Raw genomic sequence first — 17,655 nt, 5'->3', positions numbered from 1 at the left:
TTAAAAAGAAAAATTATATTTTGCTTCTTGCTGTGATATTCCAGTTGCTGGTACAGATTGTTGCATTGGGGACTATCTGAGCCAGCACATGATATGGAATTGAGTGTGGAGCCTGATCTTGCCTGGACCAGCGTGTTAAATCTTTTGACATTGGATGAGCTCATTTCAGCATTGGGCATCAGTTTGCTAGGCTGCCACCTGGGTTTCTGTTCACATGTTTAAGTTCTGCTGGGTGGCCAGCTTTGGGTCTTAAGTTTTTTAGGTAGCTATGTAGGTTTGTTGGGCCACCCTGGTTTCCTTAGTTTTTGTGAGCCTTTCAGTCCTTTTCTTGTAGTATATTATAGGATGTGGCTCTCTACCCTCGTAGTTCGTATCATCCACTTGCTAAAAATGCATGCTAGGAGCGGGAGCCGTTATACTGAATTGTCCTTGCCGCTTTTTTTTTTTTCTTTTGCCCAATATTCTAAAGGTGGCAGCAGCAGTATCGCGATGTTCCTGAACATTCCTTGTCCAATAATATACTCCAAGAAAAAGATTTTACAGCAAGTCAAACCTCTATTTTAACCCCACCTACAAAGGAAACTGGCAATTCTGGTGATGACTATGATCCTAGCAGTTTTATGTTAGTCACTTTGGTCAGTAACACCCTTCACAGGGTTTTTTTTTCTCTATAGCTGTACTGTAAGCAATTGTCCTGATAGTCTCAAATGACATAATGAACAATTCTAAAGAAAAATGTGTGGGGGAATGAAATTATCTTCCAGAAAATACTTCTCATTCATTTCAGAGAAATGAAAAACTGGTCCCATACCTAGAGATGCTACAAAATCCCAAAGACTTACAGACCCTATACCTGTACAGAAATCAGAGTGTCAACAAACTGGAAATTGAATCAGGGCAGCACAGACAGAGCTAAAAGCTCAGTAAAAGTACAACCCTTAATTAAAAAAAAAATGGTAATTTTGAACTTTATCGCAGCAACTCATCTCAAACAAGTTGGAACAGGGTCATGTCCTAACATCACTTTTAACAACACTCTGTAAACGTCTGAGACCAGTTGCTGGAGTTTTCGGAGAGGAATGTTGTCCCGTTCTAGGATTCTAACTGCTCAACGATCCTGAGTCGTCCTTTGTCATATTTTTGTTTCAAGATGCACCAAATATTTTCAACTGGTAGAAGGTCTGGACTGCGGGCAGTCCAATTTTGCACCTGAACTCTACTACCAGGCCATGCTGTTGTCATAGGTGCGGTATGTTGTTTAGCATTGTCCTGCTGAAATATGCAAGGCCTTCCCTGAAAAGACATCATATGGATGGGAGCATATACTGCTCTAAAACCTGGATATATCTTTCAGCATTGATGGTGCCTTTCCAGTTGTGCAAGCTGCCCATTCCTTATACACTAATGCATTCCCATACCATCAGACATGCAGGCTTTTGAACTGAGTGCTGATGAGCAGCTGGAAGATCCCTCTCCTCTTTAGCCCGTAGGACGCAGCGCCCATGTGCACCAAAAAATGTAAAATTTTTGATTTAGCTGGCCACAGAACAGTTTTTCACTTTGCAACAGACCATTTGACCTGAGAAGGGCAGCATTTCTGGATGTTCAGTTATGGCTTCTTCTTTGCATGACAGAAGTTTACCTTGCATTTTTGGATGGCACAGTGAACTGCATTCACAGAGCATTATTTCTGGAAGCATTCAGGAGCCCATGCAGTGATGTCCTAAAACAGAATCGCGGCCATTTTTAATGCAGTGCCTCCTGAGGGGCCAAGGATCACGGGCATCAATATTGCGTTTTGGCCTTGTCCCTTGTGCACATGGATTTCTCCAGATTCTCTGAATCTTTTGATATGTACTGTAGATGATATATTTACGGTGAGTAACATTATGAAATTGTTCAAATTTTTTTTTAACTTGGCTTTTCACAGATTGGTGAACCTCCGCCCATCTTTGCGTTTGAGACACTCTCACTCTAAGATGCTCTTTTTATACCCCGTCATGTTGCTGAGCTGTTGCGGATTACCCTAATAATTGCAAAATGTTCTTCCAGCTCTTCTGTTAGTACCACTTACTCTGCCAGCTTTTTGTTGCCCTGTCTCAACTTTGAGTCATGTTGCTACCATCAATTTCAAACTTACCTTTTTTTTTTTTCTAAATTGTAAATTTTTCTCAGTTTAAACATTTGATATCTTTTGCACAGCATCCCAATGTTTTTGAAATTGGGGTTGTAGACTGTGCCTGTGGTGTGACCGGAGGATGCTGTAGGATGAAGCCCACTTCCTGCTACAGTTTCCCCAAGTACTCTGCAGTGAAAAACACTCCAATTCCAAACACTCTGCACTCTCATCCTGGACTTCACTTCTATAGAAGAGAAGTAGAGTCGCATTCTACTGGGTGATGAGGAGCTAATGGTGATAATAGCTGCACAATACTTTTTCAGTATGTCGGACACAGAGTAAATGATAGATTGTGGACTTAAATCCTCTGGACTCAATCCCCAAACCATAACTTCTCAGTCGCTTTGGTAATGTTCAAATGTATTTTCACCTGTTTGTTTAAATTTGAGTGGGAGAGATTCTTTTTTTAACCCCATTTAAAAAGGAAATGGTCAGATCTGGTGGCATGGCTGTGATCTCGGAAGCTTTATTTTAGTCACATTTGTCAGTGACTCACATCTTCACAGGGTTCCGGTTCTTCCCATTTATATCTGCACTGTAATGTGCTGTCTTTATAGTTATCTACCTAGAGCTCATGCTGTGGCCTTGTATAAATGTTCAAGCATTGTAAGCAAAGCATGTGTTAAGAGATGTCTATGGAAATTGAGGTTTTGTTACGACCAGGATTTTTATAATTGCCCTTTCAGGAGTTCCGTATGTCGAATGAGCAGCAAAGAAAAGATCTCTGTACAAGACCAATCAAAGGAAAGGAAGACATTGGGCACTATAACAGTTGGCGATGAAGAGGGCTCTTGCAGTTCAGAAGAGGAAACCGAATCAACCAATGGTGAGAGCATCCTTTTTTTTTTTTTTTTTTTTTTTATGATTCTCAGATTGATCTTGGGGTTTTTTATATATTCATTTAACCTGCAGAAGCATTTTGAGGACTTTCCTGTGATTCTGCTTTGATGGATGCTGCTATTCCGTAACCACTTCAATACAGGGCACTTAGACACCTTCCTGCCCAGACCAACTTTCAGTGCTGTTGCACTTTGAATGACAATTGCACGGTCATACAACACTGTACCCAAACTAAATTTTTAGCATTTTGTTCCCGCAAATAGAGCTTTCTTTTGGTGGTATTTGATCACCTCCGGGATTTTTATTTTCTGCTAAACAAATAAAAAAAGACCGAAATTTTTCTGTTACAAAACTTTGTACATAAGTAAGTTTTCTCCTTCACTGATGGGGCTGCACTGGTGGGGAACTGATAGGTGGCACAGATGGGCATGAATGGGCGCTGATAGGTGGTACTGATATACTATAATGTATGGTACGGATGGATGCCAATCAGTGATGCCCATTGGGCACTGATTGGCACCCCTGGTGGTGACATCCCTGGTGGTCCTAGTGGCTTCCCTGGGGGTCCAATGTGGGCATCCTCAGACCCCCCCCCCGTCAGAGGAGCAGCCGATCGGCTCTCCTCTACTCGCGTCTAACAAACGCGAGTGAGGAAAAGCCAATCAACGGCTCTTCCTTTTTACACTGTGATTGGACACGGCTGATCACATGGTAAAGAGTCTCCGTGAGAGACTCTTTACCTAGATCAGTGTTGCGGTGTGTCAGACTGCAGCACTGCAGCAATGATCGCCACAGCGGCTTGATAGCCTGGCAACGTCATATGACGCCGGTCAGGATATTGAAACCACTTTGCTGCCGTCATTTTGCTATATGGCGGGCGGCAAGTGGTTAACTTGTGCTGCTTGATTATTCTATGACAGCTGAACTAAACCTATTCATTGAATTCATTGAGTCTCTGTCCTGAAATTTAAAGGATAAGTTCACCTTTTGACAAAAAATAATCACGTTTTTTGCAGGTAGAAAAAGTGCATTTATTTTTTGTTTTGGGAGCCTGTAAAGCATTGCACCAGCGATCAGCAGATAGCTGATGCCAAGCAAGTCTCTTGCAGATCTGTCAGTGTATCTGCTTGCTTGTACCTTATAAGAGCAAGACAGGAAGTATCATTGAACTACCATGGCGCCCACAGCACAGTGGTAGTTCATTGAGAACTACAAGCCGACAGCTGCAAGGGCTGTTGAGACTTGTAGTTTTCCATTCACAGAAGACTGTGAATGAGTGGCGCGGACGGGTGTGTGCATTTAAAAAAAAAAAAAAAAAAAGAGAGAAATTGTGACCACTAGCAGGGGGAGAAGATCTCCCTGCCTAGTGACTCTAGGTCTAGGTGTAACGTGTTATCAAAGGTGAACTTATCCTTTTATTGGGAAAGGGGTTGCTATCTTCAGAGCCTATTTTTCACCAGGTGGTCTGGTCTAAACAGAATGCCTTTTACTTTTATCTATTCTCTTCGTTTTTCAGACTTTATTTATTTTTTTTTTTTTTCCAAAGTTTTTTTTAAAAATAGGAACATCCTTTTATTTATTTATTTTTGTCGACTAGTAAACCAATAATATAAGCTGGTTCTGTGTGAAAGGTCTACTAATACTATTTATTAATGAATATACATTTGTAGCAGTCCCCATCTCTGTGAAACCTTCTATTTTGTTATAGCATTATTTGGCTTATTCAGTAACCTTGCAAGCAGCAAGTGCAGATTGGTAACCAATAAGAATACATTTTACTGAAGTCAGACATGTACAAGATGGAATCTGTTTTGTTACTCACCTTCATACTTAAAGCTGTACTTGTTAGCTCACACAGCTGTGATCTGGTTGGTTTGTTTAAAGTATATGTGAACTCTCACCTTGTAAAACAACCCATTCCGTTTAAAGTGGAAATATAAAGTGCAAAACATTTGTGTACACATACATTTTTTTTTTTTTTATTTAGAAGTGATCACATACCCTCTTGCTCTTGGCTACATAAGGAGCTCAGAAGAACTAGGGGAGGAGAAACTGCAGCACACTGGTCAGCACAAATCAGATTATTGGAAGAGAGAAGGCCAAGTTCCCAGCACAGTCCTAAAACAGCCAGAAAACTGACCATGCTGTGCTCTCATGTCTAGCGTAGACAGTTTTTAATGGGAAAGCCGATAGACTGGCAGAAACACCAGGGATTTCACACAAAGGAAGCAATACAAAGAGAATAGGATACAATTTCTTACATAGTACAGCAGGCAACATATCAGGAATATGAAATGTTGAGGTAATCTGTTGTTTAATTTTTGAAGCCCCACACCATCAAGAGGGGAAAGAGCTCCACCCTCCAATGAAATTCTTTATCGGTTGGGGGTTCCATAAATCAGTCAGCAAGAATATTTTTGGTGCATTATGAGTGCTCTCCTCCCCCAGAGAAAAAGTCTTGTGCCTCTACAAGTAGGATTTCCAATACCGACGTTCCTTTTGCCCTACTCAGGCTTCTGGTTACATAGTGAAGTCCGGAACATGCAAGAAGACGCAGCCTTCCAAACTAGCCAAGGCTGGTTCCAAGGCTTCTTTCCATTGTCAGAATGGGGGGTGTCTGTTGGCCTTCTGGTTACAGAAAATCTAACATCCAGGTTCAGAGTTTAATTTTCAGGGGTTACAAACTGGCTTTTCGCTCTCATCCTCCTCCCTGTATCATACTTTCAAACTTGCACCTCTGCCTGCTAAGATCCTACTTCTGCTGACATAATAGCCTCTATGTGAATTTTAAGTTTTTGGGTTCTTTTTATGTTTAATGCCATCTGTTTTGATCCCATAATTTTGCACTGTTGTATTCATATTTTGAGAGGAATTTATCAAAATTGGAGCAGACAGAATCTGGAGCAGCTGTGCATGGTAACCAGTTAGCTTCTATCTTATATTTGTTTAACCGCACAAGCTGAAGAGAGAAGCAGATTGGTTGCGATTTGCTGCTGCAGATTCTGTCTGATTCCTTCCATTGTATTCAAATTTGTTTCTAGTGTTCTAAACCTCCACCCAAACATTTTAGTCCCTAGTATATTTTTGCACCATTTTTTTTTTTTATCTGTTTTTATATTCTTTACAAAAATTCCTCCCATTTGTTTCTTTTCTTTGATACTATACCTCTGTGTTTGCCTCCCACTGGAGGCTGTTGTGATAACGGCAGAATGAGTGCCCATGTAGAGACCTGAATTGATAACCTCCCTTATTCTGTAAATAACCTGGCATGTCTGGAGTCTGTCCTCTCTGTGCAACAAGGCTTTTGCAGAAAGGTTTATAGTGGTGTACTGCATGGTATGGGAATTATGATGTATCTGGATTGTCTAGAATTGGGACACTTTCACTTCAGAACCCAGAGGGAAATATTAAACCTTAGACTTTACAATATAAATGTAGACCTATGAATTGCTGTTCGTATGGGCTAATATCCTATGTGGCTAATCAACCATTCAAGATATTGCAATCAGACAAGGATGTCTACGTTACTGTAGTTGTAAAATGTCATTTATGTTCAGAATTGGCCCCCGCCTTGGCTGGCTTCTGACAGTCATGTATTGTAATGTTAAATGTTCATGAAAATAACAGTGAAAATATGACTCAGACTTGCTCTTGGCTGGATTGTGATGGGGACACGGCCATCCGGAACATTCGGGAGTGCAAATGCCATTATGTAGCCTTCATCGGTGGAACGGAGGGAAGGTAGGAACATTAGCTGCTGGAGAGGTAAAAAAAAAGTTCCTTTTAATTGGAAACTTTGATCCACATCGTTGTTTTAAACCTTTAAAATGTGAATAATTCCTACAAGTGTCCCAACTTTTGTTCATTATTTACAAGCTTTGTATAAGAACCAGTCTTGAAACAAACACCCCTGTGAAACATTATGTGAAAAAAATATTGCACTGCACAACATATATTGCTCTCAAAATTGAGGGAAAAGACCAAATTAACAAATGAATATAGGCGACAATTGGCCTTTTACTTGTATGTCTTCCCTTTTTTGGAGAAATTGCAATAAAAATCAATGTGTCCAGTTTCCTAGAAACTTGTCTACGGGTTCTGTTGTGGTTTTGGTTCTGCCAGATCTGTTCCTGTGAGTTTCGTGAAGTCAATAGCTTGTGTGATAGGAACCTTGCAGGACAACAGTTTTAAACATAGACTATCAGTCGAAGTAAGCAAGTCTTGCTTTTAGGTGTGAAGCAAAGACTTTATCCTGCAGGTTTGATAGTTTGATACAGCCATTGCTAAAATTAAAGTCTTTCCTAGGCTTGAAGGCGTTGCCAGGGGACCTATAAAGATGAAGACTGGAAGAAATGCTTATAGATGTTCATCTTTCAGTAGACAAAAAGTGACCTGAATATAATCTGAGGGAACAGTGCACCTGGATTGGTGTAAACCTTGGTACCCTGCACTATGGGACGGCTTTTAATGTTGCTTTGGGCACTGGATCCTGCTTGGGAGATTCATTGAATACGGATTTTATCACGATATTGTTACCTCTGGCACTTAGCACTTCACTTATGCTCTTATTTTCAATGTAATTTATCAGTTACTTTGTATATTTAACATGTAGCAATTTATTTATGTTCAGCAATTTGCTTTATGGTAATCTGTAACAGCGCAGCACTATCTATTGTATTTTTATTTACCTTGTGGTTATGGACTGACCTCTTTGGTACTCGCAGCTGTTAATAGCATTTAATTGTTTGGTAGGGCGGAAATATTTTATATATTTCATCTGCTTGGGAGGTTACCTTGGCACTGAGCGTAACAAGTGTAGTTGGTCCCAGAGTGCCATGCAGGTCCAGAACTGAATGGCCAGTCCTATGGTTCTCAGACCCTGAACACCACTCCGGACGTATATGCCCATCATGACGGGTGAAGCATGGAACCATATGGGGACCAGCAACATGGAAAGATGACAAGTTCACCCTGTTTTGGGATTGAATATGAGAATCAATATCTCCATTATATCCAGTACACATTTTAGCTGTCTCCTGGTTAGTATTCATTTTTTTTTTTTTTTTTTTTAAATGTACAGGAACCTGAAAATGTGTTTTTGACTTTTTGTATATTTGAGTGAAAAAAATTTCAGACTTGGTAAAAATTCCTCCACCCGGAGCTTGGTATCCCCATTTTCACACCCTACTTCATGATTGCCCCATAGAATACCCTCACTGATGGCAATGGAGGAAACAAAGGGCAAGAGAGCCATGGCAAAAACTCAGGCAGACCATCACTTTTAATGGGCTGCAAAACATGTAAATTGCTCAGATTGACTATTTCTTTTGCATCAGGGGAGGACCCTATTTTACCACCAGTCTCTGCGTCCATTTCTAGCTCTAACTTGGGCACAAAACAAGTGGCCTACCTGACCAAAGCAAATTTTTGTGCAACTTTAAGAAGTAAGTGGAATTTCCGCGCTCACAGACCACAGGCTTGCAGCCTCCCCTTACTCACCCCCTGCAGGGATGAGATAAGCAAGGAAAATAGTATATGAATAGGGGCAGAAGGCGCTACCTGAATTGGATAAATGATACTGTGTGTAGGCTGAGAACTTATGTATCCTGTGTATTCTCCTCAAAATAGATTACCCAGTGCATTAATCCAAAGGAAAAAATAAATAATAATAAATTAAATAAATAAAAATATATGGATTGTATTTAAAAGTTGTGTATCTATGTGCCCGATGGGATTATTATCCCATACCTCTAAGTGCAACCAACTGTAAACAAGCCTACAATGAAAATATATATATATATATATATATATATATATATATATATATATATATATATATCTCAAAATACAGGTAAGCAAACAATTCATCAATGGTGATGACACCAAATTATAAATACTAAGTGTAGCAATAGCACAGCCCCCCTAATGGTGTATCAGGGGTAAAACGTAGGCCAAGTACTCCTTCCAACTGTTAAACTAGCTGGGAATAGTTGATATAATCAGTCCACGACCAGTGCCTTATATTGGTTAGATATTCGCGCTATATCTCCGCTGTGCACAATATACAGAGCTGGTGAAGCAAACCCAGCACTTTTCTTCACCATGAGAACAACCAATTGTGAATTTTAACAACATATAAAGCAAAAATGTGCCAAAGACATGTAAATGTGCCAGAAAAAATAAAACTATAAATTATAAAATAAAAAGTGAATAGATAAAAGTCAGTGTTTATGAAAGTCCTCAGTTAACATTCAGTTCATTCAGGAGTTCCTGCGTAGGGTGACTTTAGTGATGACAACGGTAAATCTGCAGTGACTTAGGTGCTCCCCCTCAAGGGTCCCCACTCACCAGCTCCCCGCACCCCTGCAGGGGTAATGCGTACGTAGAAACCAGTGTTGTTTTGAGATCCAATGGAGTTGTTCCTAACCGCCTTCTGCTCTGGATGTGGGTGTCCTTCACGATTCGATTTTTTCTTCATACAAAAGAAAACAGGGCTCCCATAGTGTGATACCGTATATTTTTATTAAAAAACGAATTCCAGCGACCAAACATAAACGAAAAATTAAAACCAGTTAATCACTCCAATAAGGAGTGTAGGTATCACACTGCGCAAGGGAGATCAAGCCCGGAGAAGAGCTCGTGGATACAAGCAGTCAGCTGAGCGGCGTGCGCCCCAGCTGCGTTCCACGCTCTCTCCAACTTCCGCGTATGACGTAGGTACGTAGCTCCGCCTTACGCGTTTCGTCATCGGCGTTGTCAAAGGCGTTTGGGGCGTGCGCCCCAGCTGCGTTCCACGCTCTCTCCAACTTCCGCGTATGACGTAGGTACGTAGCTCCGCCTTACGCGTTTCGTCATCGGCGTTGTCAAAGGCGTTTGACAACGTCGATGACGAAACGCATAAGGCGGAGCTACGTACCTACGTCATACGCGGAAGTTGGAGAGAGCGTGGAACGCAGCTGGGGCGCACGCCGCTCAGCTGACTGCTTGTATCCACGAGCTCTTCTCCGGGCTTGATCTCCCTTGCGCAGTGTGATACCTACACTCCTTATTGGAGTGATTAACTGGTTTTAATTTTTCGTTTGTTTGGTCGCTGGAATTCGTTTTTTAATAAAAATATACGGTATCACACTATGGGAGCCCTGTTTTCTTTTGTATGAAGGAAAAATCCAATCGTGAAGGACACCCACATCCAGAGCAGAAGGCGGTTAGGAACAACTCCATTGGATCTCAAAACAACACTGGTTTCTACGTACGCATTACCCCTGCAGGGGTGCAGGGAGCTGGTGAGTGGGGACCCTTGAGGGGGAGCACCTAAGTCACTGCAGATTTACCGTTGTCATCACTAAAGTCACCCTACGCAGGAACTCCTGAATGAACTGAATGTTAACTGAGGACTTTCATAAACACTGACTTTTATCTATTCACTTTTTATTTTATAATTTATAGTTTCTTATTTTTTCTGGCACATTTACATGTCTTTGGCACATTTTTGCTTTATATGTTGTTAAAATTCACAATTGGTTGTTCTCATGGTGAAGAAAAGTGCTGGGTTTGCTTCACCAGCTCTGTATATTGTGCACAGCGGAGATATAGCGCGAATATCTAACCAATATAAGGCACTGGTCGTGGACTGATTATATCAACTATTCCCAGCTAGTTTAACGGTTGGAAGGAGTACTTGGCCTACGTTTTACCCCTGATACACCATTAGGGGGGCTGTGCTATTGCTACACTTAGTATTTATAATTTGGTGTCATCACCATTGATGAATTGTTTGCTTACCTGTATTTTGATATATGTATATATGTATGTATATGTATATGTGTGTGTGTGTGTGTGTGTGTGTGTGTATATATATATATATATATATATATATATATATATATATATATATATATATATATATATATATATATATATATATATATATATATATATATATATATTCATATATATTCATTGTAGGCTTGTTTACAGTTGGTTGCACTTAGAGGTATGGGATAATAATCCCATTGGGCACATAGATACACAACTTTTAAATACAATCCATATATTTTTATTTATTTAATTTATTATTATTTATTTTGTGCAACTTTGTCAGACTTTCTTGGACAACTAGTGGCTTTAATACAGCCGTCACTGTACCTTTTTTGCATTCACAAGTTTGGTGCCCCTCTGAGACAAGGGGAATATCCGTTTACATTCAAGATGCCTACCTACATATTTCCATTTACCCACCTCATCAACGCTAGCTGCGTTTCGCAGTAGGAGACCAAGACCTCCAATTTGTTGCAGTTTCATTTGAACTGTCAATATCTGAAAATCTTCAAAAGGCTGTTCAGAGTCTTTGGCCTTTCTGTTGGGTAATCAACTTTCAAAAGTTTGCCATTCAGCCTTTCCTTTGTCTAGAATATTTAGGCCTCATTCTAGATACAGCCAAGACAAATGTTTTCTTTCCAGGAATAAAAACTTGTCCCAGAGATGTCATGCTTGGACCTTAAAGTGAATGTAAACCCAATGTCATCCTTTCTAAACTACTGCCATAGGGGTTATCTATAAGGATATACATGCCTCCTGCATGTATCTTTACCTGTCAAATGTCTCCCCTCTGTTATGAGACCCAAAAAACTGCAGATTCTGTGGGTGGGTCTGTTGTCTGGAGTAAGGTGGGTGGAGTTGTGATGTCAGACTGCCCGCCCACCTCTACACTCCCCTTGTCAATATGTATTTTCTTCTGTGTATTTCTAACTCTGAACTTCTGCTATGATCTCTAACATCCAGTGAAAAGACAGGAAAGTAACCACATGACTTCAGCATGCCAAATCATGCTGAGGTGTGGAACAGCCAATCCTTGCAGAGCTGCTGAAGAAAGGAGTGGGGGAGGGAATTAAAAAATAATGCCTGTGTCTTAGGCTAGTGCACGAGATGTAAATCACCTGTCACTCACAGCAAGGGGGAGGATTTGACAAAGTTTTTTTTTCAGTTTTTGTCAAGATTTTTCTCACTGAACATTAAAAGGATTGCTCAGAGATGGATTAACTGTGTGGCAAGTCTGGGCTTAAATGATAGGAAATCTTATACTCTACAGTATGATCTAAAAAAAAAAAAAAAAAAATTTCGGGTTTACATCCACTTTAAGCCTTGGTACACACTGGGACGGCTTGTAGTAGCGCCCCGTTCTGTGCAATGGAACCGTTCTAAGTGTCGCTCCGACTTAGAAAAAGGTTCCTGTACTACTTTGGGGGCGACTTGCATTGACTTCTATACAGAAGTCGCTTTGCAAGTCGCCGCTGAGTCGTGTCCTGGGTCGCCTGAGGCAGTCGCGCTGCCAGTCGTGCTGCCTCAGTGTGAACCGACCCTTAAGTGATACTAAGGTCTCATGGTTTTTTTAATTATTTATTTTTTTGTTATAAATAAGAAACCTGTTATACTTACCTGCTCTGTGTAGTGGTTTTGCACAGAGCAGCGCAGATCCTCTTCTCGGGTCCCTATGTGTCGCTCCTGGTCCCTCCCTCCTGTTGAGTGTCCCCACAGCAAGCGGCTTGCTATGGGGGCACTCTAGCTGAGCCACAGCTCCGTGTGTCCATTCAGAGACAGAGCCGGCCCCCTCTCTGTCGCTCCTCATTGGTTCACTGAGTTTACCAGCAGCAGCAGCCAATGCTGCTTTGCTACTGTCTCACCCTATGAGGGAGAATCCCAGGCAGCAGAGTCTCTCGTGCATTATTGCTGCATCAAGATGGGGCTCAGGTAAGTATGAGGGGGCTGTTGCACACAGAAGGCTTTTTATCTTAATCTTTTATCTTTAAAATTTTTTCTTAACTCCCAGCTCCCTTGTGTACAAAGAAACCTTAATGTACCTCTGTAGCAGAAAATTATAAGCTTTCCTTGATTTTTAGAACGAGGCCTTACCCTTGGTGTGTTCCATAGAGAAGTTCATAACTTCCTGGTGTGTAGATTTGGAACGTGAACACCAGTAAGGCACAGGAATCGGTTCACCAGCTGACCTTAATGCGGAGACACACCCTGCACCCATCAACTATGATTGCACGACATCCCTCCAGGCATTTGCCTGCCTTGACACAGCTGCTGTGTTTCCACGACTTCCCCAGCTTCTCCGATGAGCCTGGGACGCATGCAAACTCTCTGGGACTGTGGGTGGACACCCCTGATGCAGTGCAAGGGCATGCCATATTGGATACACAGAGTAAATGGATAGATAGATGGGCCCTCCTAGTCCATAGTTTTTGTAAATCTAAAGGAAATTGTACAATCAGATTGTATAGAGTGTAAGAAGAGTGTATTGAAAAGGGCATTTATATAGTTATACAGTATCTCACAGTCCACCCCTCCCATTTTTTTTTTTTTTGTAAATATTTTATCTTTTCATGTGACAACACTGAAGAAATGAGACTTTGCTAAAATGTAAAGTGAGTGTACAGCTTGTATAACAGTGTAAATTTGCTGTCCCCTCAAAATACCTCAACACACAGCCATTAATGTCTAAACTGCTGGCAACAAAAGTGAGTACACCCCTATTTGAAAATGTCCAAATTGGACCCAATTAGCCATTTTCCCTCCCCGGTGTCATATGACTTGTTAGTGTTACAATGTCTCAGGTGTGAATGGGGAGCAGGTGTGTTAAATTTGGTGTTTATTGCTCTCACTCTCTCATACTGATCAATGGATGTTCAACATGGCACCTCATGGCAAAGAACTCTGAGGATCTGAAAAAAAGAATTGTTGCTCTACATAAAGATGGCCTAGGCTCTCAGAACATTGCCAAGACCCTGAAACTGAGCTGCAGCACCGTGGCCAAGACCATAAAGCGGTTTAACAGGACAGGTTCCACTCAGAACAGGCCTCGCCATGGTCGACCAAAGAAGTTGAGTGCACGTGCTCAGCGTCATATACAGAGGTTGTCTTTGGGAAATAGACGTATGAGTGCTGCCAGCATTGCTGCAGAGGTTAAAGGAGTGGGGGTCAGCCTGTCCGTGCTCAGACCATATGCCGCACACTGCATCAATTTGGTCTGCGTGGCTGTCGTTCAGTAAGGAAGCCTCTTCTAAAGATGATGCACAAGAAAGCCTGCAAACAGTTTGCTGAAGACAAGCAGACTAAGGACATGGACTACTGGAACCATGTCCTGTGGTCTGATGAGACCAAGATAAACTTATTTGGTTCAGATGGTGTCAAGCGTGTGTGGCGGCAACCAGGTGAGGAGTACAAAGACAAGTATGTCTTGCCTACAGTCAGGCATCCTGGTGGGAGTGTCATGGTGTGGGGCTGCATGAGTGCTGCTGGCACTGAGAAGCTACAGTTCATTGAGGGAACCATGAATGCCAACATGTACTGTGACATACTGAAGCAGAGCATGATCCCCTCCCTTTGGAAACTGGGCTGCAGGGCAGTATACAAACATAACCCCAAACACACCTCCAAGACAACCACTGCCTTGCTAAAGAAGCTGAGGGTAAAGGTTATGGGCTGGCCAAGCATGTCTTCAGACCTAAACCCTATTGAGCATCTGTGGGGCATCCTCAAACAGAAGGTGGAGGAGCGCAAGGTCTCTAACATCCACCAGCTCCATGATGTCATCGTGGAGCAGTGGAAGAGGACTCCAGTGGCAACCTGTGAAGCTCTGGGGAACTCTCATGCCCAAGAGGGTTAAGGCAGTGCTGGAAAATAATGGTGGCTACACAATATTGACACTTTGAGCCCTCTCATTGTAGCAAAGTGTCATTTCTTCAGTGTTGTCTTCATGCTCTGAACTATACTCCCACATATTTGACCTATGTGTACCAGCACATTAAAAACAATTGGCTGCATTTGCATCAGTTAAATAAAAAAAAAAAACTAGAAAGTTTCATTCTTAAGTCTATCTGTGTGCAAGAGGCCTGAAGGGTCTGGAATCGGTTTCCTGAGGTTGTAAAGATGCAGTGCCCCTCAGTGCTACTAACAGAAAAATAAGTTTTTTACTTTTTTTTTTTTTTTATGTTGTATGGGATAGAATGGGTTTTCTTTCCTGATTGCCTAGTGTTTTTGGCAATTGAACTCTTTAATATTCCTGAAATATTAATGCAGTTTTTGTAAATTTAATTTACAGATAGTAAAGTGAATATGCAAATGAATGAGAATGGACTGTTGCCTGAACCAAAAAACAGCACTTTCAACTCTATCTCTCATGATGAGAAGGTAAGATATCCGGACTTTTGTAGCAATATAAACACCTTTTTCTTGCTTGTAGTAGCTCTTTTTTTTTTTTTTGTTGTCTGCATTTTTTTTACTTCATATCAATCCGTTCAGCGTTTTATCCTAATCCAATGTGCTGCTTCCAAAGTCATTGTGAATCATTAAAAGATGTGATTTTATTGTGAATCAACTTTACATTAAGATTTTTTTTTATTTTTTTTTTTTTAGTGAATTATATGTTAAGTCTTATTCTAAATCCAGCTCCACTGTCCACTTGAGTTTTTTTTTTTTTTTTTTTATGTATTTCTTTGCATGGACAGTACTAATGGATTACTAAAGCCAAGAACAAATGTCATATATTTCAGCTTACCTGTCCTTGAAATCGGAAGCTGTATTCATTTTCTTTTTTCAGACTTGAAGCATTTTTGTCAAATACTTGTTGCTTTTGCCAGCAATGGTATCTGTGCCATTTCATGGGAGCTAAACAGAAAACAAACCTTCTTTATTTTGTAAGTTTCTAATCCCATCAGCCCCTGTGTAATGGAGCTGAACAAAAGCAGACACAGTAGCACCCTGGCCTGGGAAGCAACCAAGGCTTCCTTCACTGATACAATGGAAAATTGAACATGGTGACCCTGGGACAGGAAATGTTTGCAGGATTATCAAGATAAAAGTTGGGGAAAAACTGTCTGAAGAAATAAAACTAATGGATCTATCATATCTAAGGACTGTTAAGCTGCAATAAATTGCATTTTTGGTTTAGATACACTTTAAAAAAAAAACTTAATTTCTTAGCTGTGTTTGCCATCCCAATAAGCTTACGTTAAGTGTATCAAGACTTCTAGCTCATAAATAGCCTTTATTGTGGGGAATATTGGTACATCACACTTTGGATATATGCTTACTTATGCCATCAGTTTTTGCAGTCCCCACAGCCTATTAATGGCTGTGCTGAGTAACTGCAAGGTGCATGGGTGTAAACTCTTAAACCTATTCTTCTGCCCCTCTATCTATGCGTTTTGTGGCTATCCTGTCTTAAACACAAATGAGTTTGAATTTTTAACATGTTATCCTTTGGGGGACACCCTATGCTGTATAATAACTCGTGCCCTTGTTGATCAAACGGTTTACCTTGAGCTACTAAGCTGTTCTAGAGCTGTTACTGTGCTTGCAACTGCTTGGCATTTGCCTTTGCATTTCAGGATTGGCTGGTTTCTCTGGAAAAAATCGGCTCCGAATGTTGTGTTGGAAAAGATTAGCATACCTCTCAGGTTTTTATTGCTATCTGGGCCTCTGTTTAGACAATTTTTTCCTCTGTAGTAATAAGGTAATACAGTGCCTTGAAAAAGTATTCATACCCCTTAATTTTTCACATTTTGTCATGTTACAACCAAAGACGTAAATGTACTTTATTGGGATTTTATATGATAGACCAACATAAAGTGGCACATAATTGTGAAGTGGAAGGAAAATGATGAATGGTTTCAGATATTTGTAAAAAATATTGAAAAAGTGTGCCATGCATTTGTATTCGCCCCCCTTATCCCAATCTTTAAACAGCTCGCGGAGCACTGTTCAATCCATCTAAAAATGGAAAGAGCATAGTACAACTACAAACCTACCAAAACATGGCTGTCCACCTAAACTGACAGGCTGGGCAAGGAGAGTATTAATCAGAGAAGCAGCCAAGAGGACCATGGTAACTCTGGAGGAGCTGCAGAGATTCACAGCTAAGGTGGGAGACTCTGTCCACAGGAAAACTGTCATGCACTCCACAAATCACCTGGCCTTTTATGGAAGAGTGGCAAGAATAAAGCCATTGTTGAAAGAAAGCCATAAGTCCCATTTTCAGTTTGCGATAAGCCATTTGGGGTTCACAGCAAAAATGTGGAAGAAGGTGCTCTGGTTAGAGGAGACCAAAATTGAACTAAAAGCAAAGCTCTATGTGTGGCCTGAAAACTAATACTGCACATCACCCTGAACACACCATCCCCACAGTGAAACATGGTGGTGGCAGCATGTTGTGGGTATGCTTTTCTTCAGCAGGGACAGGCAAGCTGGTCAGAGATGATGGGAAGATGGATGGAGACAAATACAGGGCAATCTTAGAAGAAAGTCTGTTAGTGTCTGCAAAAGACTTGGAACTGGGGCAGAGGTTCACCTTCCAGCAGGATGATGACCCTAAACATACAGCCAGAGCTACAATGGAATTGTTTAGATTAATGCATTTTCATGTGTTAGAATTGCCCAGTCAAAGTCCAGACCTAAATACAGAGAATCTGTGACAAGACTTGAAAATTGCTGTTCATAGATGCTATCCATCCAATCTGACAGAGCTTGTGCTATTTTGCAAAGAAGAATGGGCAAAAATGTCACTCTCCTAGATGTGCAAAGCTGGTAGAGACATCCCCCAAAAGACTTGCAGCTGTAATTGCAGCAAAAGGTGG

At 41.0% G+C, this 17,655-nt stretch overlaps 1 protein-coding gene across 2 annotated transcripts in view; it reads left to right on the top strand.

The window, feature by feature from the left end:
* Window positions 1–17,655, top strand: part of PPP1R12C (protein phosphatase 1 regulatory subunit 12C) — a 243,257-nt gene that overhangs the window by 101,697 nt on the left and 123,905 nt on the right. For both annotated transcript variants that reach the window (XM_073602853.1, XM_073602852.1), the window contains exons 8-9: window positions 2,866–3,005; window positions 15,123–15,211. In XM_073602853.1, coding sequence (XP_073458954.1) covers window positions 2,866–3,005; window positions 15,123–15,211 — 229 coding nt within the window. The remainder of the gene's footprint in view (window positions 1–2,865; window positions 3,006–15,122; window positions 15,212–17,655) is intronic.

This window comes from Aquarana catesbeiana, linkage group LG10 (assembly GCF_042186555.1).
Source record: "Aquarana catesbeiana isolate 2022-GZ linkage group LG10, ASM4218655v1, whole genome shotgun sequence".
Classification (NCBI taxonomy): Eukaryota; Metazoa; Chordata; class Amphibia; order Anura; family Ranidae; genus Aquarana; species Aquarana catesbeiana.
The sequence above is the reverse complement of the archived record's forward strand: the minus strand, read 5'-3'. Positions and strand labels throughout refer to the sequence as shown.